Here is a 27,875-nt window from a genome sequence, read left to right on the forward strand (position 1 = left end):
GGACAGAAAGGCAAAGTAGACACAACATGAACATAACGACGCCCACAGGGAAAGAGCAAAACAGACCACCAAAGCACAGGACCTCTTTCAAAATAAAACAGGAAACATGAGAGGCAGACATGACAACATAAGACACACAGACATGAAACACACGAAGGGCAAGGGAGACTTCACAGGGGTTGAAAACACAAGAGGGAGCTAATAAGCAAATGAACATAAGAAACCTAATAAGCTTAAAACACTATAAACATCAAAAGAACTAAAACTCAAAACACTGGGTCATAAGACCCAGGATCGTGACAGTACTGCTGTGTTTGTTGCATCATATTGCTGTAATTGTTTATATGCTTTATATATTCTGAGGTAAGTTGATCTATAGTGTTACATCATATTCTATAAGGATGTTATGTGTTTGTATACTTTCTGCCCAGTTTGACCCATTTAGCAGAAGTCAGCCTGTTTAAGGCTCTGATATCTATTCTGTATGACTTAAAGCAGTTATGACATGGTCTGATTTCCTCACCCAATAAAGGAATATTTAATATATCCGTCTACTCTTCATTCTATCAGACACAGTTTTCACAGCTCGGACATTTTCTTTTTACACATATATGTAAGCATTGAGCCAAATGTAATAATGCCAACATCGTGGCTCAAGAGTTGGGCGTTCGTCTTGTAATCAGAAGGTTCGAGCCCCGGCTCCGACAGTCTCGGTCGTTGTGTCCTTGGGCAAGACACTTCACCTGTTGCCCACTGGTGGTGGTCAGAGGGCCCGGTGTCTCAGTGTCCTCGCCTCTGTCAGTGCGCCCCAGGGCGACTGTGGCTACACTGTAGCTTGCCATCACCAGTGTGTGAATGTGTGTGTGAATGGGTGGATGATTGTGTATAGTGTAAAGCGCTTTGGGGTCCTTAGGACCAAGTAAAGTATACAAATACAGACCATTTACCATATTAAACGAACAATATGTCTCTTATATATAATACATCTGTATATACACTGTCAAAGATACTTGTCTTTGAGTGAAGATTTAAGGTGATAGGAAATATAAATAACTGCAACTTGAAACTTTGACCCAGAGTTCAAGCTCACTATATATATCTATATATCATAATAATCTGACAATACATATATTGTCCATATTATATTTACATTACCACAGTGAGATGATTTTAGTCTCATGAACAACATTAGCTAATTGTTATTTACTAACTAATCTTGAAATGACTGTTCAGTACAGAAATGAAGCCCAACAATCATGTTTTACAGTCCTGTGGTCTCAGCCTCAGATACTCAGCTAATCAAAGTGATGTCATGACAAAAATGAATGACCAACAAACCATTTTTTCTCCTTCATTTCTGTCAAACAAAGCTCTATGTAATGTGTCTCGCGGTTAGTATCATGGTTGCTAGGCAACCTGAACAGCGCAACAAAGGCTAGACCGTCCCATTTCACAAGCCTCTCACTTCCGCACTTCTCGTACTTACAGTACACGCCGTACGTAGTGCGCGTACTTCAAGCGTGCAGACCCTGATTTGGGATACAGCCTCTGTGTTTCATTCAGTCTGCGTCGCGTCATCTGTTACCATCCCTGTCACTTTAGCTACACGTCATAATTCATAGTTCTCAAGACTCTGTTATTGGTCATGTTCATAGTTATCTGCTCCTGTTGTGTCTTTCATGTACCAGTCCAGAATTCTGTTCTTTGCCTTTTCATGACGTGTTCATTGCTCATAGTTACAGTAATAAGTCACAGTATTAGTAATTGATAGTCTGTAGTTGTTTCCCAGTTTAGGTTCTTTGTTTGGGTTATTGCTATAGTTTATGTTTGGTTATTTTTGCTTTGCTGTTTACCAGCCCTAATAAAGGCTCACTTTGAGTTCAGTAAAAGTTTTGCCCCCTCATCTGTGTCCTCCAAACACCCACCGTGACAATCTATCCATGAAGCCAGATAACACACACCAATTAGTTAAATTGCAGCAATGTCTTAAAGACATAAAGACCTGGATTGACTCAGGTAAAACTGAGACTATTGTACTGGCCAGAGGGGCCGATGGCGCGATATGGCAGCCTCCCTTCTGTCAAGTCTGCCCCAGGGCAGCTGTGGCTACAACCGTAGCTGCCTCCGCCAGTGTGTGAATGTGAGAGTGAATGAATAGTGGCATTGTAAAGCGCTTTGGGTGCCTTGAAAAGCGCTATATAAATCCAATTCATTATTATTATTATTACTTGGCCCCAAAAATAATTTTCTCTGTTAACTTTGTATATCATGGTTGTACTTGGTTCTCCTAGTTTTCATGTTAACTAGTTAACATGAAAACATGTTAACTTGTAAAGTTTTAGATTTGGGAGGGATACACTATCTCTACTATTAGGATAAGGCTTAAACCTTTCCTTGGATGTTTAGTAGTTGCAGTGGAGGATGTTTGTGCAGAAGACTACTGCTAGCCCGGCCTGTAGCTGTTGAGGTCCTTGGGACGTGGAGTCTTTGGCACTGGTACAACACAAGAGGTTTTCCAGAGCTGTGGGACTTTCCCCACCCTCCGGCTCAGGTTGAAGATGTGCTCCATCATCCCACACAGTTGATCTGCACAGGACTTGACAACCCTTGAGCTGATGCCATCTGGACCCACTGCCTTCCTGGCTCTGATCCTCCTCAGTTCCCTCCTAACCTGGATGTTCGAGAGAGACAGGCTGGAGTTTTGTGTTGGCTGTGTGCTGGATGCTGTGGGTGGGGGTGGAGAGTAGTGATCAGGGTGAGTAGAGGAGGTGTGAAGTGGCTGAGGTATCTGAGGTGGAACAGCAGCAGTGGGGGCGGGTAAGTCTGCAGCCGATGTTGAAGACTGCCTCACGGCTGAATCAAACATATTAAAGAAATGATTCAGTTCATTTGCCCACCTCACATCCCTCCCAGGCAGAGAGTTCTGACCTTTGTGACCCAAGATGGTTCTAAGGCCTCTCAAGACTTCGCCAACGTTGTTTTCTTAAAGCTGGTTCTCCATCTTCTGCCTGTAGCTGTCCTTGCCTTTCCTTGTCAGTCCATTCAGCTCTCTCTGCACCCTTTTCAGCTCCCCAGGCGCAGTAGAGGCATACAGGTAATAAACTGTATGCCTCTTCTGTGCCTGAGTAAAGTAAGTCCTGGTTGGGCATGTCAGATACTGGGTGAAGGTGGGCAGTGTGGAGTTCATTGAGGAGGGACGCTGTTATCACGATAATATGCGAGAAACCCTGGGGATGTAGAACGGAGACATACTAACGGCTAACAGCTCAATGTCTCTGCTGCAGAGTTGTTCTTTCACAGTGATGTTCCCAGGGTTACACCATCTGTCGTTCACAACACACACAACACTGCCAGTCCCCCTCCTTTCCTCTTACCGCTCTCTCTCGTCTTGCCCGCAGCAGCTGGAATCCAGTTTATGTCACGCTCATTCCGGAGTTAGCAGTGTTAGCCAGGACTCACCGGTATTCCCTCTGTGACCAGGTTAGCAACGTAAGCCCAACCATCTAATTAACTCGTAAATTAATTAATTAATTAATTTATTTATTTATGTTTTTTTTTATCAACTACAGAAAAAGTAGCTTTCTAGAAATCTAATTTTAAGTCCACATTTTAAGTCTACATTTTAGAGATTTTACATTTTACAGACATAATTGGAGAATACTGGTGCGAAATTGGAGGGATGCATATAAGCAGCACAGTCAACATGCATAATTCATAATATTTGCATTTGGCATACTTAGTGGGATCCAGATAAAATTTTGTTTCCCTCTTGACCAAACTGCATCTCTGTTTTAATGTATAGCATAGAATAGACATGTACAGTACATATGAGCCATGAGGAGAAAAAAAGCCATTTTGTAATAATTTATTCATGAATTGTAATGAAGCTTAAAACAAATATAATGTGATACCTGGGGCAACATGAACTATATGGAAAAAATATTATGCCACACCACTTAATCTGAATCTTTCCTAAAAATGTTGTGTGGATTAAAATGCCATAATGATTTAGGAGATTTTAAGCATTCTTTTAGCTTGTAGCTTTAGCTGTACATTTTCTCCTTAAATGTAAAGTTCAGGTCCATGAAGTCCAGAAGGCCAAAACCACCTTTATCTTTAGGTCACAAGGCAATGATTTGTTCTTAGTCTCATTAAATCAAGCACCTATTCATGCTTCTACAAACCTGGTCACTGATTTAAAGGGTTGTAGGGGAGACCGGGGATAGTTGTAATGTGGGTCAGTTGTAACACTTCCAATTTCTCCAATCAGGGCTAAGTTTCAAATGATGTGACTCATCCTGTGCATGCCCAACTCAGTTCTGCTATCACATGTGAAAAATCAGCACATTTTGTCAAACACAGACAATTTAACACGGAAAAAAGTAATTTGTATGCCAAAAAGTACGTTTTTCTACTTTATTTCAATTTCTAATAGCATTATCTGCTTTGCAGTTAAAGTCATCAAACTTAAATTATGTTATTTGTATGCCTATGGGGATATATTCTGTGTAGGTCTTTAGTGCTAATGTTTTAGCCGTTGGCTGTAATGTTAGCTAGTTCATGGCTATAGGAGTCTGGGTCAGTTGTAACAGCAACAGTCTGGGTCAGTTGTAACAATAATGCAGATGTTACAACTTACCACACTATTACTTTAACTTATATTAAACAAGTTGGGGCAACGACATCAGCAGAGAGAGGTTCACTGGTCGCTTTTGTATATGAGGTTAATGCCATTGGCAACACAATTCCTCCACTGTTTGTGTTCCCACACATACATTATGCAGACCACTGTGTCAGAGATGGACCAGTAGGAAGTATTGGTAGTGGAAATAAATCAGGATGGGTGCAAGAAACAGATTTCCTCATCTTTCTGAAGCACTTTGCAAACCACACCAAGGTAAGCCATGATAAAAAGTAATGGAATTGCGATGCTGGTGAACAACTACATTTTTTCAGCTTCATTGTTATGTTCAAAATTGGTGCAAGAGTGGTAGGTTATAATGCCCACTGAGCCAGTGAGGCCAAACTCAAGGAAGACCAACCAAAATTAATGAAATATTCAGTTGCAGAAAATTCCATAATTTGTCTTTTTTGGGGGGTTGGCATATGTTCAAAAGCTAGATTTCTGCATTCTGTCACACACACACATAGCTACATAAATGGCTCTAATTGCAATCATGTGTTGAATAAGCAAAGATTACATGTTAATGTTTTGTTAGTACCCTTATTTCATTGTGTTACATTTCACCCCAGGATATGTTACAACTAACCCAGACTATGGGGTTAATTGTAACATTTCACTCTTTGTGTTTGAGACCATACCATGCAATGGGTAATTGTGCTGCAGAGAAAATAGCTGCACTATTTAATAGCCGAGACATGTAAATACTTTGCATTACATTTTGAATCCACTACCTTAAAAGAGCTCCAATTTACAGACAGAAATGTGAAAAATGTTACAACTATCCCCGGTCTCCCCTACTGGAATAGGAACAAGACCATTTGTCTTTTGCTCCTGGGAAAATTCCACAATCATATGTTGTGTTATTTCAAAATGGCTTTTAGGAATCACAGTAACTCAGCCACAAAGTGGAAGAAAAAAAGTTACAAAGCAAAGTGGATAGAGGCATAGTGCTTTAAAGTTCTCTCTATTACCCATACTCTGCTGACTCAGTAACTGCAGAAATCTTAAAGTATGGCATTACCATCAGCAAAAACAAACAAACAAACAAAAAAAAAACACGGTGCACTGTGGGTTTCTATGACTGAGCAATTACTTTATTTTTTAAATTTTCACCAGATGCCAAAAAGTAGGCTGACTGATCAAAATCTAAAATTGAGAAAACACAAAATTCAATAAATAAAAGAGCATAAAACAAATAGTAGGCTGTAGGGACATTTTCATGCAATCACATGTCTTTGAAATGGAACCCTGTTGGGCCTCAGTCACCACAGAAACACAGGAAGAGGAAGTTCGTACAAAAGAATATATCCTCAATTTAGTCTGATGCTCATGCAGTCAGCAGCAAGACAGCATGGAGGTCAGATTTCCCACCATCAGACTTTGTGAGTACTGACATTGTCTTAAAAAAATACATGGATAGACTGAAGGGCAAATTAATATATCCAAAATACAGCCATATATTTGCATGTATTTTTATGGTGAGCTGTTTAGCTCACTAATAAATACATAGGACTTATTATTAATGATGCAAAAAAAAAAACAACCCAAAAAACATTGTAATGCCTTATAATATGAACCATAAATAAGGTGCAAGTACCCTATTCTAACGTGCATTTTGCAGACAACAAGGCACAAATACAGCGTACTTACATGCAGTTTGCAAGCAACAAGTCAGGTTTTTGCAAGAAGCAATGAACAAAGTACACTGTAAGTACAACTCATGTTTTTGAAGTCAACGATGAAACAAGTAGATTGTAAGTACTGTGTACTTTCTAAAATGTGAGCCATATTATGGAGTCACCTGCAAGACCCCCAAAACAATTAAACAATTACACTGTAGCACACATCACTAAGGCTCAAGTAGCCTGTAATTTCATGAAATGTGAAATATTTCAATAATAACATAAAATCTAACTAGGTAATTTTAATACTGGGTGATTTCATGGTAAAATCCTGGGAAAAAAACCCCAACAACTATATTTCTCCATCTTAGATCTTCTGCCTGTACTTTCCTGCAAAATGCAAGTAAATACAGAGTACTTGCGTTTTATTAGCTGGTTGTGTTAAAAAGTGTTATCAAAAACACTGACAAAAATATTAAATATTGAAAGTCTCATTCTTAACCTTTTCAGTGCTGAATGTTCTTTTGCTGTTGGGTGTAGTAGCTGAATTCAGTGATTCTCAAACACATAGTAAGTTTTTAATTATTCATGTTGCTTTTTGTGTTTTTTTAAGTGTCTGTGTGTGTGTGGATGTAGTAGTGTGTGTGTAATAGATTTTATAATCTCTTAACAATCTGAATGTTTTTGAAACTAATGCAGTTGTTGTTTTCCAGCTAAAAATAGTGCTACAACATAAACCTCTAAAACAGTTCTGAAATAGCCCTTTATATATATACATATATATGTTGTATATATATATATATATATATATATATATATATATATATATATATATATATATATATATATGTGTGTGTGTGTGTGTGTGTGTGTGTGTGTGTGTGATATTTGAATATATGGAATGAAATTTGTATATATATAGAATGATCTTCTGAATATATTTAATGAAAAGTGACATTAAATTTGTTTGCATTTTTATGACTTATCTTGGATGTAAAATGGTGTAACGGTTTCAGTGATATGGTATTATGTGTTATCATGTGCTTCAGCTTCTGCTTGACCAGTTATCTCAGTTGACATCTCCATCTTTGATTGATAATTTCTCTCAAGTATTGTGCAAAATTTTCTCTTCGTTTGAACAGCTGTCACAAAACAGTTGTCAAACTCTTCAAACTACTGAAATAGTTCTGCTGTTGCCATTTTGTAAAGGCAGATAATTCAGAAAACCTCAACTATCAACATGAGGTTCATTTATTCTATATATCAAAGTTTTATTCTATATATTCAGACATTGACGGCAGAGTCTTTATTTGATTTTCTGTCTCAGATTCAGGTTTTCCTCAAGTTGCTCCAAACAGACAGCAGTTCTTTCAATCAGAATCTATCACTATCAGCTGTGAAGGGCAAAATGGGCTGACTGGATGGAGAGTGATGAAAAAGATAAATGGAGATGTTAGAACATGTGCTTCAACCTGGGAAACATCGACTGGACCTTGCAAAATTAGTAATGCTTATCCATCAACTGACACTGGAGAATACTGGTGTGAAATGGGAGGAATACAAAAAAGCAACTCTGTCAATGTCACTGTAACTGGTATGTACATAGAAATGAAATTATGCGTTAACATATTTAGTCCACTCACCGTTTTTTCTGTTTAGTATATCACTTACAGTAATGCACAATGACATATTTGATATATATTTTAATAGCAGTAAGGTAAAGTAAATTTTTATTCATAAAATGCATCACAATCATAATAAAATAACACATATACATATATTTACTGCATGTGCATTGTAATAATCAGAAGTATCATATGTTTTGAAAGAGATTTCTATTTAAAAATGATGTGAGCTATTATTGTTAGTAATTAATGAATATAATTAATGATTTCCATATATGTATAATTTTAACAAATATCACTTTTTGAAACAATAACTGTTATACATTCTGCCATTTAGATTTAGAGAGTCATGTGATCCTGGAGATTCCTGCCCAACCTGTAACGCAGGGAGAAAACGTAACCTTGCATTGTAAAAAAAAGGATGCAAACTCCAACTACACTGCAAAATTCTATAAAAATGGCGTCCCCATTGGGAGCAGCTCATCAGGAAACATAATGGCTCCCACTGTGTCCAAATCCGATGAAGGACTTTACAAATGTAGTATTGCTGATGCTGGAGAATCACCAGAGAGCTGGCTAACTGTTGGAAGTAAGATGCATCAATATTTTTCCCCCAAAAATGGAGACAAACTTTGTATCTGTGGCAGTAAAGATGGACCTCACCACACTTGAATGCTTTTCAGCATCTTTATTTACTCCGTTTCTTGCGTCTTACACTCACAGCTGCAGCTTTTTAGCTGCCAGCCACATGTACACAACAACAACACAGTCAGGACCCAGTTTACTCTTATATGCAGGGGAGGCGTGACGAGCTGATGCAGCTAAGGTGTGTCAGTCTCACCTGCAACCGTGCCACAGTACCCAAACTATATTTTAAAGCTTCATGATAAAGTGTGTAAATGAGAAATAATATATGGTCTATAATGAACATAGCCACGGTTCAAAGAGACATCAGAATGATGCCTTTACATGTCATTTTTGGAGGTTCAGTTCTGAAGTTGGTTGTTTTGTAACATAAGGCAACATCTTTATTTCGATGTCTAATGTTAGTCTGGTGTTGACGTCCATAGGATTTCTCTACATAGGTATGTGTAGTCAAAATGTGGTCGTTGTTGACATCTCTTTTTTTTTACCAACAAACTTTTAGGTTGTATTGAAATATCTTACTTAGGGTTTAGTTGACGTTTAGTTTTTTCATCTATGTGTCTGTGTTTGTGTCATTTCCTGTCTTCTGTGTTAGTCTGTCATAGGTGTCTTGTCTGCCTGTTCATGTTGTCAAGTTTGTGTTATCATGTCTACGCCTCTACATGTTTCCTGTTTTATTTTGTAAGTCTTGTGTTTCTTTGTTCAGTGTGTTTAGTTTTACTCTTCTCCTACAATGTTGTTGATTTGTGTCAACTGTTTCACTATGTGTTTCCACTTCCCTTGATTACCTCCCGTGTGCATTTAGTCTGTGTGTTGTCATTCAGTCTTTGTCAGGTCATCTGTTTTTCTTTCCTCCAAAACACGGCGAGATTAAGGCTTTCACGATTCTGTTCAGGTTATGTTCATGTTCATGCTTCTTGTCCATGTAAACTCTTCATAGTTTCTCACATACACCTGTGCAGAACCGTGTTCATGTCACTGTTTTCGTAGTCACTGTTTCTTCCGATTTAAGCCTTAGTTTAGTTTTGTCCCAGTTCTCTTTTTTTTACCTTGGTTTGTGTACTCATGTTGTCACCCTCTATAAGAGGCTTTTTGTTTATCCAAGTTGTTTGTTGTCTGTATGTGGATCTATCATTCATGCAACACACAGTCAGCTCCAGCTGGCTTTTGTTGTCCCATGTTTCCTAGCACATCTTTTCTATTGGCTAATGATTGGATCAGTATGCCACCTTCTGAAATGGGACTAAATCATATTGGGTATACATAATTGTATTGAATAGTATATATATATATATGTTTTATATATATTTTTCCTTTTTTTTAATGAGTAATTTAAAACATTTTAATCCTTTCTAATGCACATTGCAATTATCTTTCCACCAGGTCATCCTACAGTTCCTTACTTAGAGATCTACCTGGGGCTCTGCATTGGTTTGGGTGTTTTATTGGTGGTCATTCTGCTAATATTGGTAGGAGTGTTTCAACGTAATAAACATCAACAAACCATCAGAAATCACACAGAAGAAACTTCTTTGACACCAGGTATGTTGACAGTATGCTCATCAAAACATGTCTTTTTATTTTATAACAATAAGCTTGCTTAGTGATTCCTGGTGGCCATCACTAATTAACTTTTTTTCTTGTTTATTTTGTCTTTTTTATAAGCAGGTGCTCAAAATTCTACTGCCTCCTTCCAGTCTCCCTCTTCTGCACAAACAGGTCAGTAAGCCCAACATCTGTTTAGGAATAAAAACAGTACTTCAAATCTGCGGGATCATGGAAATTAGAAACACAGTCCTTTAGTAAACCGTATACCCTAGGACATGCACCTGCTATTGTATTGTTTGGTCTGTGATTTTAGTCCCTCAGCAGGTTTTTTTAGTGTTAATTTTGATATCAAATGTTTCATTTAGCTTTTAATTTAGTTTAATTTAATTTATTTTGTTTTGTGGATAAAACAACATTTAGGCATCTAAATCTTTTGAATTTTAATCTTGTCTTAGTTGATTGAATATGATTAATATTATAACAGACTTTTGATTAAAATTGTGAATAAAACATCATTTTGTTTTAGTCATAATTTAGTCAACTAAATTCATAGTTTTAGTCGACTAAATATCATAAGACTTTAGGAGACTAAACATGTATTCAGTTGACTGAAATAGAAAGTATTTTTACTGGTGTGTTTCTCCAGACAGCTTATTTTCCTTGACATAAAATGTGTCTCTATATCTACTCTTAACATTTTGTCACATTTTCATGAGACACAGGGAGCACGAGAGCTAGATCTACCTCCCCCTCTGCAAAAAAAGGCCAGTATAACCTTACTGCACAAGCAAGATTGGTCAATTATTTTTATTAGGCAACATGCTGTTATCATTTTTTGTATATAAATTGCATGTTACTGTTATGAAACAAATTGTGTTGTGTTTTCATGTGGTAGAAGCATAAATCCTATAAATATGTCCCACACTACTGGTAGGTGGTTGCTAGGAAAGACAATAACATCGTAATAACTAATATAAATAAGAACTATCAGGGTCCTAAGATGTAAGTAATATAATTTAATTTAGTAATAACTTGTTGACCAAAAACAACAACACAACATTTTAACCATCACTCTTGTTTTGTCATTTCTCTTTCATTTTACTATGTTTACTTTGAGATGGTTATCATATAGAGAAAGTGTCTGGAATGAGAGATTTAAAAAAATGTAACTAAATTGTCTGCCCATATCTTTATACTTTGTTTAAGATTTGGCTTATCTCTATATTTCAGTGCCTGCAGTGGTAAGCAGAGCTCAACAAAACAATGAGACATATTCCCTCATCACAAAACCAAGAATACCCAAAGGTAATTTGCCTAAACTGGAAAACATTGAAGTTATAATACCCCTAATTGCTTAAAAGGCCTAGTGGAAGAGAAATATGCTATCATATAAAAAGTAACATCTTCCAGAAGTCCACACATCACATTTTCACAGCCGGAAATAAGTGAGGACAATTTACATTTAAATGTAATGAAAAGAAAAATCATTCTTATGATGTTTTGTTGTTATATGCCTGCAGAGGACCATGCACTTGAATCAGTCCAGGAGACGTATGCTATGGTCAGAAAACCCAGCAATGTGAAAGGTAATTGACATTGAAAAGATTTAACATCCTTTAAGCTCACCCCTATGTTTTGAGAACAACTAAAATGTATGTTAGTTTTGGTGCTTTTGGGGGATTTCTGACAGTGATGTTATATATTTTTTTCTTTTTAATTTATATTTCTTTTAAACACACCGTGTGTGTTTCATGTTTTTGATATTTTGAGCTTTGTTTTGTGGATCTCAGAAAAACAAACCCACACAAGAAACTGACAGAAAAATATGTTGATGAGTCCCCTCGGTTTATCAGATTTAAAACAGTTAGATAATTAATTTGTCATAGTTGGCAAAAAATTTGAAATTATTAGTTGGTTCAAATATAGTTTCCAAAATTTCTGATAGCTCTGTTGTTATTTCAAAATAAATAAACAACTGTTTTGAAATTGATTGTGTCTCCAAACAGAGCTGGCAGCAGCGAGCTGGTTGCAGAGAGATGCCAGTCAACGAATTACTGGCATGGATCCGGATAACTTTTACTGTGCAATACAAAACTAAAAATAAAGAGAATGCTAGTCTTCAGTGTGCCTTTTATTTCCTTTGGAAAAAGTGGCATTTATATAAAATACAATGAAACATTTTTTGTGGTTATTAGCACATTTCATTCCTTTTGTATAAACAATTAATGTCTAATTGGTGAAAAGATGGCTGTTTATAGACAAACATCTCGCCCTCATGGTTTGTTTTGTTAATTATCTCCATTCTTCATCTGAGAGTAAAACGTCTGCCACTTCACATCATCATGTCTATTTTAAAGGGTAGCAGTTTTTAAAAAAAAAAAAAATAGTGAAGCCCAGGTCTATTTGCTTTGCCTCATGCCTCATTATAGATATGAATACACTGTTGCAATTTTTCAATATACTCACTGTGGCTTCTGTGGCAACACAGTGTGTCAAATGTTAGTGTTGTGTCAGCTATCAACAGAATATCCGTTTATGGTAAAGATGGTGATACTGTCAACACAAGGTGTTGAAGGTGGGAGAATAAATTTAATGCAAAAAAGTCTGCATTTTGTTACAAAAGAAATTTATCTAAGATGACTATGTTGTCAGCTTGTTTTGTGAGTTGTTTTCATATATATATATATATATATATAATTGATTCATTTCTAATTTGTTGTAATATGTTTGGTTTGGACTCTTATTAAAAACACTGGCCTAACAACTCATTTGTGGTTAATATAATTATTTATTTTGTCTTTCTATCATGTACTGAGTGACTAATTATTGTTGCTATACCTAGTGAATTGACATAGTAAGGTATTTAATCTCAGATTTCTTTCCTCACACAACAGCTATTTCTTCAGCATTGTGACCAGCACTAGAAGTATTCTAAGTTGTATTTTTTCTCCTCCTGGTTTCAAATCAGGAAACTTTTGCATGCAAAATGAATGTGATAACATCAACATCACAAACCTCCTTCGTTTAGTCACAAAAGAACGTAAAGGACACAAATATTTTTTTAGCAGTACAGGTGGATAATAAATGTTAAAGGGCACTCCAAGGTAGTAGTGAGACATGTTTTATGATTTAAAGATGGTGAAAAGTAAATGGACTCTATACACCATGTTTCATTCCCCCTTTTAACAAACACATTCATAAAAACACATTTTTCTGTGTTTCTATGTATTTTCTGTGCTGGTGTGATGGAAGAGGAAGCTAGGCACAGGATGAGATGGAGATCAGTAATCCGATGTGGCAAATCTCAAAGGGAATAGTCGAAAGAAGAGCGTAGGCTGATGGACGGAGAAGTACTGTTTTACCTGTCAAATAACCTTTTTTGACAACTGCTGCATTTTAGGGGAAAAATGAAATTAAGATCGTTAGATATCCAAGTCATCTGTTTCATCCAATGAAGATCTAAGCACTGAAACATCAGGTTAATGTCACCTTGCAATGTTTAAGAACTGTGCAGTAAAAACATCCTCCAAGATGACTTGTAAAGTATCAGCTGGGTACTTGTGCCTACTTTGTACAACTTTTAGCTTGCAGTAAATGTATTACGAAACTGTTGAAGACAGTAACTTTTTAAAGACATCACTGTGTACATTTACAGTATTGTATAAAGCCACCATGTATTGAAGTAGCTATTAACTGGAAATAAGCTGAACTGGAAATTTTCTCATGTGGTTATTACTCTGTTCATCAGAGTTTGTTTATTAAGAGATATCCATTCAGCGTAACGGTTCAACCACTTTATTTTAAAATCTTTTACTGTCAACTAGAAGATGCTGCTGATATGAAGAGCTATTAATACACTGACTGGTAATGATAGTTTCACTTGTAACCACACTGAGGCTTAAAAACATGACATCATGTGACAGATCATAACTATCTTTAAATATCTGGTGCATTTAATAGTGATGGTATATTAAGTTGTACATTCTGCTGATAATGTGAATTCTGCTGTCACGGTACTAACTTATTTTACACGTTTTAATGTCTTATTTGACATTTTGACACAACCTTTGTGAAAAAATGTTTTTTTCTTAAACAAAATAGAACTACACACTTGCAGTATGTCCAAAGCAAAACTTTAGCTTTAGAAAGACCAAATTAAAGACAGAAAGCAAACAGTTAACAAATAGATTTGGAAACTGTGATGTAGAATGTGAATGTATGAACTGGTACATGGCACCAAAATGCACTAATATTCAGTTTATATTAAGGTCATCACCAGTATTGGGTTGTCATTACCAGTAAGAAAAGAAAAAAGCCACACAAATATGCCATTTCCTTGGCACAGGCAACTCTATCTTGCATTGGTATCTACTCATATACTGTTGTCATAAATCTTATGGCCACTAGAGGTCACTGAGTTATTTTAAACATTGTGTGAGTGGGGCAACTCAACCAATGCCTTCTACTGTGTTTGTCTGGTGATGACAGGGTCTCTTCTGTGGAAGAAATTAAAGTCATCTTCTCTTTACTTCAGCTGCTGCTGTTGATGTTGTTTTATTTATGAACTCTTTCCTGTAGTGGTGTCAATGTTAGAGACTCTTCATGAAATAAATAAAGTGACTGCTTTAGGCTTTATTTTATGCCTCTGAACTGCCTGATGGGAGTTACATTTGAACTTCATTTCTGTTCTTTATTTTCTCCAACTGTTCATGAATTTTTTCTAAAGTCTTGTCTAATTCTTTCTTCTTCTCTGTCATTACCTGAACCGCATACAGTACTGATTCCTTTTCGTGTATTTTTTCATCAAGAGCAGACTGTATATTATTTTGTTCTGCTGGTTGCATATTTGTTAGCTCCCGCACTTCGGAAGTAAGTTCATCAATATCTTTTTCTAAATTAAATTTATGATTCATTAATAATTGAACCGCCATTAACAAATGAAATTTGTCTACTGCTTGTTTTTCTTTTTGAGCTTCAAGATTTTCTTGTTTTGTATTTATGTCACCAGTGTCAATACTGTCTTGGGTGAGATGCTTTGTTTCTCCTTTCTCCTCAGTGTTGAGCTGAAGTTCACTGTGATCAGAGGACGTTCTTGTGAGGTTTCTTCCTGTTGTACAAAAGAAAGTCATTTAAATTCACAGAAATCTATTATTCTATAATTTTTTTTTAAGAAAATATTTTTTTGTCACTTTTTACAACAAGATACTGTACCTCGGCGTCTAGAACGATATTTCCACACAACTAAGACAACTGCAAGAATTAGCAAGACTGTCACAACAACAGCAATGGTGATGTGAGCCGCAGAACTACATGAGGGGTTAAATAAATCACCTGGAATAAGAACACACAGGATATCAACATGTAGGCTGCAGCAATTTTACACAAAAAATACATAAAACTATAACTAACTACTTTGTTTCTTTGTTTTTTACCTGGAACATGTATGTGTGTCTCTCTGCTCTGGTTGGTGTTCCTCTGTTGGACTCTGCAGGTGATGTTGTTGCTGTGTCTCTTCTCCACAGTCACTCTGCTGCTGACAGTATAGAGGTCATCAGGACCTCTGAGGGTCTCTGTAGGTCCAGCAGAGAGGAGGTTTCCCTCACCGTCCAACCACAGCAGCTCAGGCTCTGGATACCAGCCTGCAGACTCACACTGTAACACCACTTTACTGCTGTCCTCACTGTTCCTCATTACAGTGATGATTAGTGATGAAACTACACCTAATTTTGAAAGGGAAAGCACATTGGTCACTATAACTAGTAGCAACACTAAAGAGCCATTAAATTTATTGGAAATGCACTGAATACTTGTACACCAACTCTATTTAAACCATTTAACAGTGACATGAAAAACACTATTCTGCTATTCTGTATTCTTTTACCCTTATGATTTTTTACTACTAACAATGTTTTTTTTTCTAAACTAAATAATGACTGATGATTCCCAACATCAGATATCATTTTGAGCTTTCTGTACAAAGACTATATCTCCACTTACCAACAACAAGCTCAACACTAGCTTGTCCACTAAGGGCAGGACTGAAGCATTTGTATGATCCCCTATCTGACAGTTTCACTTTGGAGAGTTTTAGTGAAATGTCTCCGAGCTTCAGGTTGTTAATGGGTAGTGACGTTCTTTCCATGTAGGCTTCATTTTTTTTATTCACGAGCTCCACGCCGTCACGCCAAACATGCACAAATCTGGGTGTGAGGTCAGATCGTGTCCACTCTACTGTCATATCAGCAGCATTCACAGCAGGATCCAGATGGCATGGTAACACAGTGTCATCACCAACTATTGCCACAACTGGGTCAGATGGACCAACCACCTGAGACACACCTAAAGGAAAATTACAAATACTTGTCATTTTTGAGAAAGCAACATTGTTTTATTAGTTTCTGATAAGATTATTTTAAACTGAGGTTCAGAAACCCAGGTGTTTTACATTTGCTGTTTTAGCCTATGACATAAATGAAATGGCTGACATTTAATCAATAACAGAAATATTTGTGTAATTAATAGATTTAGATGTGTTGCATAATTTGTGTAACTCCATAAAGATAAGACTTAATTACCTCCACAAAACTGTGCTAAGTGAAAGAAAAAAATAAAGTGATGAAAAAGGAAGACACAGATGGCCCCAAGTGGCATTTTACAGCATCGTTCATCCTTCAGGTAAAGCATTGTAGATGTAGACTGAAGTGAAAAATATGGGAAAAAATCCTAAAAGGCACAGAAAATTGAACATTATTCATACAAATAACCACTATAAACAAGTATGATTTAGCTTTTCACATCACAATTGTAGACATATAAAGCATCTTGAGGCAACTGGGGCAACTACAGAAGAACCTTATCTGTTAATCATTGATAAAGGACACTGTACCTCTTTTAATGAGGCTTGTTTGATATGGCATATCAGAGCATTTAGAGTTTACTGGCTCTTTTGCCTTTGTGGGCATGTCCTACCCTCTTTCCAGCCTTATGTACCACCTCTGTGTAGAGCTATTTCTCCACAGATTGTGCTTACTGACCTTGAACCAAACTTATGCGGTACACGGCGCTCAAAGATCTGTCAGAATGACTAATAGTACGACTTTGGTAAGCTACGAAGCCGCACCAGTTGATGGATTGTCGGAGCATTGCGGCTACCGTAGGCAGGAGCCTTTCGGAGTAATCTGGGTCCAAACTCCGTCTTCTCCAGGTCCCAAAGTCAAACGAGTTAAAAACTGTCTAAATTATTTCCTCTGTAATAAAATGATCAGTGTTTCTGCTTTACGGGGTGTAACAATTACAACAATTTGAGTGTCTTCATAGTTTTATTTTTGAAATACACCAATTTTTATATACTGCAGGAAAAACTAAAATAAATATTATAGTGGAAATTTGCAAAAAAGCAGCATATGCATCAAATTAGAGTATTTCCAGCAGTGCAATATGAGTCCTAAGCATCCCAGAAACGACTCAGAAACTCATAAAGTCAAAGATAACTTTTAAAAACACCAGTATAGGCTCATGAGGCCCTGATGGTAAAAAACTACATTTCCGCGAAAATGACGTCACTTCCGGTTGTGGGCAGGTCATGGCGGACATGCGATAGTTCACGCTGATGGACTAGGAAGTGTTATGAACAGCTGATGGGATCGGCAAAGCGTGTTTCTGGAATATTATGTTTTTGTTCCTGCAAGCGCTTTTTATGCAGTTTTTGCAAAGCTATATGTGTAAGGAAACTGTGACCTAGGACAAGCTGATGGCATAACATGTAAGTACAACTCCTCCGGTTTCATATGCAAAAAAAATTTTTGCACTAGCTTACGTGGTTGCAGTGCTACCGGGATTTAAAAATAGTTACGCAAAACAGAGCGTGCCCGCTCCGATCGGTTTTAAAGGGTTAATGTGCCTTATAATCTGGTGTGCCTTATGTATGAAATCAGACCCGTTCATCGGCAGCGTGCTCTTTATGGTCCTAAAATACGGTAAATAGGAGACACGAAACCAAAACTGCAAACTAGAAACAAGGAACTAAAACTAGAAAACAGGGAAATTGGTTAACTAGAACTAGACACACCAGGAGGAAATTCACAGCTACAAGGAACACAGAGAAACAACACAGCAACATGGGACAACGCAACAATGCGCAGAGGAAATAACAGAGTCTAAATACACAAATAATAACAATGGAATGAGACACAGGAGGAAAACACAGCTGGGACAAATCTGACAAGGATTGAGACAAGGAGGAAGCAAACTGGAAACACTGAACACAGGACTTGGAACTGTCAAAATAAAACAGGAAACAGACAGAGACTCAAGACATGCAAGATTAACAGTAACTGGGAGACATGAATAATCATGGAGACATAACTTAACATGTACGAGAGACATGGAAAAACAAGGAAACTGAACCATGAACAATACTAAATCACAAACTAATCCTTTTACCCAATGCATTCATTGGGTGTTTTGCCATTTACACTAGACACCCTCATCCAAGGAGGCATTTCCAGAGTTGATCAGTGTCACTGATTCATGTTAAACTGTAATTTCTGTGCCGGAAGGGGGGCACCTGATCTGGTATCCCACACCTCCTCGCCGGATTGAACTGTACGCTCTACTTCCCCACTGCCTCCCAGAAAAGGGAAAAAGAGGGGGAGGGGAGAAGAGTAACATATATTTTTATTATGTCATTAAATTAATGCATGTAAGGTGAACTAGCAAACACCGCATGTAACACATAGTTACATGCAGCTGTCTTCTTGTTTGATGGCAGACACTACCTTCACCCAAAATGACCAAAGAAAAAGTGGAAAACAGTTAAACATGAGAGGTTTTTGGACAAAGTTTATGTTTTTTCCATTGTTTAAGCACTACTTCCAGCCAAGAGTGATACCATATATGCCCTATAGCTGCAGAAAAGGCTAACATTGTTATCTTTTTACAATAAAACAGCTGAACATGAGAGGTTTTTGGACAAAGTGTGTGTTCTCCATTCTATAAGCACCGGTTTGAGCACCAGTTCGAGCACCGTTTAAGCACCGGCACCATTTCAAAAGTACCAGTTTGGCACCGGTATCGGATAAAACCTAAACAATACCCATCCCTAGGTTTCACTACCATCAGGTTAACTGCACAGCCCCCAGGATGCCCTGAGAGAGTTGTATCAGTCAACCAGTAAATTTTCTAGTGTTAGATATTCTACCCTTTTGACGCCCTCTACTGAGGCAGGCCCACCATGGGTTGATTAATCCTCGGCATGTGTCTCACAGTTAGCTGACTACCTTAGCTGCCTGAGTGATGTCAGCCCTCTTTAGTCATAGCCAGTGACTGGTCCTCTCAGCAGTGTTATTTAATTCTCTTATAGCCTGCCTTTGTGCCTGTCCTCTGAATCCAGTCTCTCTAAGTAGTTTTGCTGTTGTACTGGCAACAAAGCCCCTGCACCCCACTTCCACTGGGCAGACCTTGATCTTCCAACCTCTGTCCTCTGCTTCAGCTACCAAGTATGCATGCTGCAGTTTCTTACACTCAAATGCTTCCTAATTGCATCCTCCCATGGTACCATCAGCTCAGTGACGTAAGCAAGTTTTCAGGAGTTAGACCAAAGAACAAGGTCTGGTCGCAGAATAGTTGTTACAATCTCTGTGGGAAAAATTAGCTTCTGATCTAAGTCACTCATGAAAGTGGATGATTGAGGAAACATTTCTCCCACTGAAAACGCTACATCCAGATAAACAGAATGAACCTTTTAGGGACTAAATCCCAGAGGATAATTTAAACCTGAAAATGCATGAACACTGGGTCACAGGCTCAGTGCCATGACAATGGTTACATTTAAGGCCGTTATTCACAATAAAGGTATTTATAAATAACGCAGAAGATCATTTTTTAGCTTTTATAGGCAAGCTCTGTAAATAAATATTTATTTAGGATCTGCTACTACTTTACACTGTATTGAATTCGAGTCTGTTTAACCTCAACACCCTGGTTATTTATTTATTTTTTTGATCACAGCTTTAGACATATCATATTGAGAACTAAAAGAAAATTAATATTCCCATTTAACTTCATGTGACTTCCTGCCTCGTTGCAGCTAAAAGAAGCCACTCAGACACAGAGGATATCAATGGAAAGCCCAGGATGTTCTCTATTTCATACATCAGGACTTAGTAGGGTAGCTCAAACAATTTAAAAGGTATATATCAAGAAATGCCCATTACGAAGGGCATAAATGAATAGACTGGTTGCTGGGAGGATATTGTCACATGTCTTTCTGGCTGAACAGAAAATTCTCCTTATCTTAGATTTCCTGGAATCTACCTGCGCTGTACTCTCTGAGTGCCTGTGTTTCCCTGCTTCTCATCTTTCAGACTCTTTATTGTCTTCACTTGTTTATCCTCAGCTGTTATTATTCAAATCCCTTCATTTGATTGCTTTGAAAATCCTTCAGTTTTCTGTAGACATTCTTCAATCTCGTTTTTCCTTTCTCCAGCTCTTGAGCTGCTGCAGTCAGCTCTGTATTTTATCTCTATTTGGTAAATACATTAAAGAAAAGCACAAAGGCTCAGCCAAGGCTGGAGCTGACCCACCAAACACTCACCAGAAACACAGATCAGCTTAGACTATGAGCTTTAATTTTGAAATCAACCTGCTCCATAGCAGTGTAACTTAAGTATATAACTAAAACTGAAAGTTCAAAGAGTTTCTTTTAAGTCACCTCGATGAGACAAAGTCCTGCTTTGAGTGCAGGTCTCTGCATGATTCCAAGAACAGTTCTTTATAAACATAAATACAGCTTTTCTCACACTTTGCTGCTCAGTTTTTAAGAACTGACAGATGCATTTGTCATCTTGTATGTGCTCACAGTTTAACAGAGAAAAAACAGTCTGACTTTATTCACAGTTTATTCAGTAACGTGTAGAAAAAAATTTTTTAAACCATTTTTAGTGTTTTGTTATAGATTCTTGATTGTTTGTTCTCTTACTCAAAACAAATGAAAAAAAAAACAAACAAATAAAAAAATAGACTTACTACAGATAAAGACCCCAGACTCCGACACAGTGATCCAAACTGTCGCTGTCAAAGTGAAGCGACTTACTGGAGACAAGCAGGAACTGAGACAAGAATTAATGAGTCACTGAAAACCAGACAATCCAGTCTGATCACCTTGGTCTATTCATCAGGTGAATAGTGAGCACTACGAACACAGGGACAGGTTCACTTGTGTAAATCACGTGTAAACCAAAGCACAAAATAGTTTCAACAGTTTCTTATTACCTTGCTCATGTTGTTGGTGGTATTTGCATTTCATTCTGTCTGTAAACACAACCAGTGTTGGGACTAACGCGTTATTAAGTAAGGTGTTTTAGTAACTACGTTATTATTGTGGTAACGAGCACGGTAACTAGTTATTATGCCAAAATCAGGAACACATTAGTCGTTACTGGGATTTAGGGTCGTTATTTGTTACTTCGTGTGGTGGCTATCGTGGACCTTCCACAGATTCAGTAACATTAGCAAGTGGTGGAGGCAGCAGGTGGATGAGGGAAAGGGGATGCAGGAGGAAGAGAGACTGTGTCAGGTGAACTAAATTTCAGGTAAGAAGTTATGACCTGCAGTCTATCTGGGTCAGATATAAACCAAGTTTAGGTGGAGTTTATTTTCCTTACGCTGACTTCTTCGTACTGGGTACTAGCTAGCATGACGGAGTTTCTATAGAGCTGGCTGGGTGCTATGATGTTACTGATGTTGAACTTTATTTTGTTCATAAGGTTAATTGTCAATGGAAAATTGTACTTAGTAGTCAGTATAAGCTTTTAATGATATAAGTTTACATGTGATAGAATACTGCATGATGACCTTTTCCTTGCTTAGAACGGATTGTTCTTTATAAAACGTGTTCTGATATTTTTATCTGAATCTTCCCACAGCGATAGTGGGAAGTTGAACAAGCAGTTCTGACCTTACACACACACACACACACACAATCACATACGCTCACGTATCAACATTCCACTGAACAAATGTTTTCATTTTTCTTGTGTATAAATAAAGACAAGTGCAAGAACAGAGCGCACACTTCACAGGGCCCTCACTCCAGGGGCGGATCTAGAAGGGTGGCATGGGGTGGCAAGTGCCCTAAAATGATCCCTTGCCACACCAAGTACCACCCCAGTTTTCCATATGACAGTGTTGTTTATTAAAATAAGATAGTATTAACAGTTTGAGCGTAGTTACAGTCAACAGTGAATATAAATGCTAAAACTGAATATATTGCATAGTGCCCCCCCCCCCCCCCCCCCCCCTCCACCACTAACAAATGGTTCAGCCCATAGCAGGACCGCATTTTTCTTGTTTTCAGTAGCAAGCGATGCTTATGATTGTGCCAGAGCACATTTTGAACAACACCAAGGGAATTTCGAATTTTACACAGGTGGTTGGATATTACACTCTGGAAATGGAAGGAAAGGTGAGTGTTATTAACCCTCCGTGGTCCACGGACACGCTGCACCTCCAAATCACATGACTGATGTAAGCTGGCATAGCAACAAGCTGCAGCCACGCTGAGTCTCTATTTCAGCCCACATTGAAAGTTCAGACTTCAATTTTTTTAAATTTTAATTACAGGCCAGTAGATCCAGAGTAATGATTATATATATAAGCCATGCTTTTTTCTAAGTACTGTCGTCACAAGTACAAGTAACGCGTTACTGCCCATCTCTGGTGACGGTCCAGCAAAATCTTTGAAAATGGGGAATAAACAAGCAAAATTAACACATGATGAGGAATGTTTAGAAAAACAACAAGCCGGAGCAGGAATAATCCAAAAGAAGGGGAGAGGAATGCATAGTGGAAGAGCAAGAGGTAGAGGCAGGTTTAGACACACACCAAACCACATGCTGGGAGTGTGGGAAAAAGGGACGTCTTGCACGTGACTGTAAGACACAGAGAATGCCCGACACAGAATGACTAGCTGCAACCACTGTGGCTGCCACCACCCAGACAGATGAAAGGGAGAGGTAGACAGGCAAAAAAGAATAAAAGCATTAACAAACAAAGAAGACAGTGACTCAGAACAGGATAGTAGCTCAGGTGAAGAGAGCAGTTCAGATCAGGAAGAACGTAATAATCCCTCACCAAGTGAAAAATCAGAGATCAAAGTAGAAGGTTAAAAAGGGCTGGAAACAAACCCGACTGAATACATATAAATACAAGAGGAATAAAGTTAAATAAATAAAAGGCTAAATTAAATTAGAGCCTAACTGTAATGTATTCAAACTGATAATAGCGAGGATAACAACCTGTAAACTGGTATTAATAATGAAACATAGTTAGCATGAAGACCATGCCCAGAATGAATGAAAGCAGATAATTCACACAAACACATATTAAATGAAATAGAGAGATGCATAAGGTATATTAAGGTTGTGTCATTGTTCAGCCAAGGAAAGTGTGTGAAAAGGAAAATGTCTCCAGCTTGGGAAAGGGTGAAACTGCAGATCACCCGCAGCCCTTGGTGGATACAAAATAAAATATAAATAAAATATTGTAATATACCATTGCTGTTATATAAGAAGATGGAGGAAGGATGGATGAAGAAAATGAAGAGAATATCTAAACTAATTAAGTGCATAGAGGCACTTGACCTGCTTGAAAACCTGTCATCCTAGATGAGACATTGTTGAGATATAGAGCAAACCTATACTAACAACTAATAAGCTAGACCCTGTATACAACAGCTAAAGCTACAAGATTGAGAAGCTAAATTAAATATGTGGTCACTGCTAAGCTGATGAGCAAGTAACACGTTTTCTAGAGCAGGAGCTGCATGAGAGCTCAAACATGCAGCTGTCTGTGAGCTCAGTTTTTTCTTCCCTCATACTTCTGATTTGTTTTTGGCAGCAGCCTTTTTTGCATCCTGACTTATGTGTGTAAAGGGTTCACGCCATCAGCAATTTTTTTTGTTTGTTTTGTTTTGTTTTGAAAAATAAGTAAATTTGTGATCACACTCATGGATCACAGTGACATATAATGATTAGGCATATGATTTACTAATGCAGATGAAGTTTATTCTAAAGTTCATGGAGAACGAAGAAGAACAGCATCTTCAGTTGTGTCTTGAATGTTGTTCTCTGTGTAGTGTGCTGAGTTTTTTGCTTTTTGTTTTTGACGTGTTGCTTGAGTGAGGAGCACTGTGACTTCTGAAGTAGCTCTCACCATGCGACCTGGATGATGATAAGTTCAGAGCCAGCTGAGAGCTGGGTTGTTTGCTTTGTTTTAGGTGACGAATCAGAAAAGTAAAAACTTAGTTTCTTGTCTTGAAAGCTAAACAAAAAAAAGGAGGTTTTGTGTTTCTCAGCCAAGAACAACTACAATTTCATTTTTTTCATTTTTCATTTTCTGTTTTTTGAGAAAGGAGGATTTAATTTTTATAATATTAATAATAAAGCAAACAAAGAGTGATGTTTTGTTTAAGTGGTGAAGAAAGCTAATACTGCAAAATACCATCTAGTGCATGATCTGCGAGCAATAAATGAAATCACTGAAATGATGCCACCAGTAGTAGCAAATCCTCACACTACTGAATCAAGTCACTCCAAAAGAACAATGGTTCTCAGTGATAGACTTATCAAACGCCTTGAGGCAACTTTTGTTGTGATTTGGCGCTATATAAATAAAACTGAATTGAATTGAATTGAATTTTTTCTCTCAGTGCCTTTCCACCCCGACCCACAACACCTGTTTGGCTTCACTTTTGAGGGGCAGAGACAGTTTCTACTCAAATGTAGATGACATTTTAGTGACTGGCCACACAGAGGAAGGGTGTAAGCAAAATACTATGGCTATGTTACGTCACTTGGCTGAGTTAAGGCCACAAGGTATCTTTAAATAAACTCTAATTATGAAGACCTGAAGGCATATACCTAGGGCACACCCTCTCAGGTGAAGGCAAAAAGCTACCAAACAAAAGAAAAGAAGCCATACAAAATGTGCCACAGCCACAAACTAAGCATTCACATCCTTTCTAACTGTCAGTGAGCCTGAGTTATGACCTTGGCTCCCTGTTTTTCTGCTTTCAACAAAAGGTGGGGGTGGAGCTCCTGTGCAATGTGCTCTGTTGTCTCTACTATCCAAAATGCTGCAGCAAGAGTACTGACAGGGACTAGAAAGAGAGAGCATATTTCTCCTGTTTTGGCTTCCCTTCATTGGCTTCCTGTTAAATCCAGAATTGAATTCAAAATCCTGCTCCTCACATACAAGGTCTTAAATAATCAGGCCCCATCTTATCTTAATGACCTTGTAGTACCATATCACCCTATTAGAGCACTTCGCTCCCGCTCTGCAGGCCTACTTGTTGTTCCTAGAGTATTTAAAAGTAGAATGGGAGGGAGAGCCTTCAGTTTTCAGGCCCCTCTTCTGTGGAACCAGCTTCCAGTTTGGATTCGGGAGACAGACACTATCTCTACTTTTAAGATTAGGCTTAAAACTTTCCTTTTTGCTAAAGCATATAGTTAGGGCTGGACCAGGTGACCCTGAATCCTCCCTTAGTTATGCTGCAATAGATGTAGGCTGCCGGGGGATTCCCATGATGCATTGAGTTTTTCCTTTCCAGTCACCTTTCTCACTCACTATGTATTAACAGACCTCTCTGTATTGAATCATATCTGTTATTAATCTCTGTCTCTCTTCCACAGCATGTCTTTTATCCTGTCTTCCTTCTCTCACCCCAACCGGTCGCAGCAGATGGCCGCCCCTCCCTGAGCCTGGTTCTGCCGGAGGTTTCTTCCTGTTAAAAGGGAGTTTTTCCTTCCCACTGTCGCCAAAGTGCTTGCTCATAGGGGGTCATATGATTGTTGGGCTTTTCTCTGTATCTATGAAGCGCCTTGAGGCGACATTTATTGTGATTTGGCGCTATATAAATAAAATTGAATTGAATTGAATACTATCGGGGGGGGGGGGGGGGGGGAAGGGTCCCTGACTCTCTGAACACAATATTCTCTTCATAGCTCAGCAATATGAAATGTCATGAACTCACGCACAGTAAATCAGCAGTATAGGATAATACAAACCTATCTAATACATCTAATGATTTTCACATTCTTTTAACTCAGAAGTATGATGCAAACTAAAACTACATACTGATTACACAAGAAGTATGATGTGTCCTACAGCAGTATCAGTACTCATTTTGATTACAGGTATAATGTAACATATAACAGCATAATAATCACACAACTGCTACAAGTACATTTCCCTTTCTTAACACACGTGAGAGAAAGGCAGCTGTTAAGAAAATGCCCTTTTGGGTGAGACAGGCCCACAGGCCTTGCATGCAAGTGTACTAACACACATACATGCAATGAAGAACAGCTTACACTATAGCACACACTATACATGCGCCTGTATCTCCCATTGGTGTTAAAGCAGGGAAAACTTAACAGAGTTTTGTTATCAAATGCTGAATTTATCCACTGCTGACATTTAACTCTTCATCTTAAAAATAGGTGAAATGTTTGTGAAAACAAAGAAAGATAAAATAAAGACAGAGAGAGTCTGGTATGACCAAGCAGTAATCAGACAATACAGTTGGTAATACAACAAATTGTGAGATGCTTTCTGTTTGATTGATGCAACACAAGTAATTTACTGTATGTATGTATTTCTAGTGTGGAGGAAGGTTTTATCATGGCACACATGTGTTTACATGGGAGGAAACTCCTCATGTGATGCAACATTTAGCAATTTGCAAATGTGCAGCACATCAGAAGGATGACTCTGAAGTTACAAAGGGAAACAATTTTGCTGACAAAGCTGCAAAAGCAGCAGCTATAGCAACCACAGTCTTACTAACAACTCATGAAAACCACACCATTCCACTATCTGTACTGCAGGGCGAACAAAAAGCAGCATCACCAAGAGAACAGAAGCAATGGTTAAAACACGGAGCAGTACTAGACACTGATGACATAGTGAAAATAGCAGGAAAACCCATTCTTCCCAAGTCATTACACAAAACAGCCGCTCTAGTGAGGCATGGTTTTGAGCCATGGCTCATCAGGAGGGATACTCTGAGGGACGGTCTTTATAATAAACCGACAATTCTACACTATAAATTTTGAAACTTTAGCAAAAGAATATGTGAGAACATGTATGACCTGCCAAAAACGGGGCAGGGTGTATATATATTAGGACATAATAAATCCTATTCCCAATGGTTAAATGTTTATAGTTTAACAAATGGACCTTATCCACTAGCAGATGTGTTTTGGATATGTGAAGAAGAAATTAAGTCTGTTCTATTACCAAATTGGAAAGGCATTTGTGCTCCTGTAATATTAACGGCTCAATTTTATGTGATTAATTTTGCAGACAAAGAAGAAAATGCCCTCACACACACACACACACACACACACACACACACACACACACACACACACACACACACACACAGCAAACGTTTTTCATGCAGCACATTCAAAAACATGTCTCTTAGAAAACAGTAACGTGGTAACAGAGATGCTGAAAGCAACATAATGAATCCCTTAATGTCTTTCTGCCTAAGTTAGTCAATTCCAAGCCAAACTGAGTCTTAGCTCTAACTTCTGTCATGCAATTACTGGAGTTACTCTGCATCTGGAAGCACTCAAAGCTTTGCAAACGCTTGTATATCATTTGCCTTACACATGGCTCACCACAATTTTGCCACCATTTTCTAAACAGTTCTATTTACTCAGTTTTTGTCTTGACACGAAACGT

At 37.9% G+C, this 27,875-nt stretch overlaps 2 protein-coding genes and 1 long non-coding RNA gene across 3 annotated transcripts; 2 read left to right on the forward strand and 1 right to left on the reverse strand.

Moving 5' to 3' along the window:
* The first annotated feature begins 6,422 nt into the window (after positions 1 to 6,422).
* Positions 6,423 to 9,898, forward strand: LOC146523055 (high affinity immunoglobulin gamma Fc receptor I-like). Its single transcript, XM_085154186.1, has 4 exons — positions 6,423 to 6,438; positions 6,817 to 6,876; positions 7,634 to 7,900; positions 8,269 to 9,898. Exons 1-4 carry the CDS (start codon positions 6,423 to 6,425, stop codon positions 8,601 to 8,603), a joined length of 678 nt encoding a protein of 225 aa, XP_085010312.1. The 3' UTR covers positions 8,604 to 9,898.
* A 760-nt stretch (positions 9,899 to 10,658) lies between these two features.
* LOC146523056 (uncharacterized) lies at positions 10,659 to 12,466 on the forward strand. Its single transcript, XR_014873271.1, has 3 exons — positions 10,659 to 11,429; positions 11,645 to 11,710; positions 12,131 to 12,466. It is a non-coding gene; the product is annotated as an uncharacterized LOC146523056 (long non-coding RNA).
* Positions 12,467 to 12,502: 36 nt separating this feature from the next.
* LOC146523057 (butyrophilin subfamily 2 member A1-like) lies at positions 12,503 to 21,250 on the reverse strand. Its single transcript, XM_085154663.1, has 7 exons — positions 21,150 to 21,250; positions 16,700 to 16,847; positions 16,122 to 16,463; positions 15,557 to 15,844; positions 15,336 to 15,455; positions 14,259 to 15,231; positions 12,503 to 14,211 (listed from the first exon to the last, which is right to left on the reverse strand). The coding sequence occupies exons 2-6, from the start codon at positions 16,806 to 16,808 to the stop codon at positions 14,789 to 14,791; spliced, it is 1,302 nt and encodes a 433-aa protein (XP_085010789.1). The 5' UTR covers positions 16,809 to 16,847; positions 21,150 to 21,250; the 3' UTR covers positions 12,503 to 14,211; positions 14,259 to 14,788.
* Between the last annotated feature and the right edge of the window lie 6,625 nt (positions 21,251 to 27,875).

The sequence above is a fragment of the Neolamprologus multifasciatus genome, chromosome 3 (genome assembly GCF_963576455.1).
Source record: "Neolamprologus multifasciatus chromosome 3, fNeoMul1.2, whole genome shotgun sequence".
Lineage (NCBI taxonomy): Eukaryota > Metazoa > Chordata > Actinopteri > Cichliformes > Cichlidae > Neolamprologus > Neolamprologus multifasciatus.

What these genes read in the sequence shown, in the direction of transcription:
- LOC146523055 (XM_085154186.1), top strand. An exon ending in CAGTGATTCTCAAACACATA is followed by an intron (nt 6,877 to 7,633) that starts GTAAGTTTTTAA and finishes TTTCTGTCTCAG; the next exon opens with ATTCAGGTTTTCCTCAAGTT. An exon ending in TGTCAATGTCACTGTAACTG is followed by an intron (nt 7,901 to 8,268) that starts GTATGTACATAG and finishes TCTGCCATTTAG; the next exon opens with ATTTAGAGAGTCATGTGATC.
- LOC146523057 (XM_085154663.1), bottom strand. Translation starts at nt 16,808, where the DNA reads ATGCTTTACCTGAAGGATGAACGATGCTGTAAAATGCCACTTGGGGCC. An exon ending in CTTAGCACAGTTTTGTGGAG is followed by an intron (nt 16,464 to 16,699) that starts GTAATTAAGTCT and finishes ATTTTCCTTTAG; the next exon opens with GTGTGTCTCAGGTGGTTGGT. An exon ending in TAGTGTTGAGCTTGTTGTTG is followed by an intron (nt 15,845 to 16,121) that starts GTAAGTGGAGAT and finishes TTTCAAAATTAG; the next exon opens with GTGTAGTTTCATCACTAATC.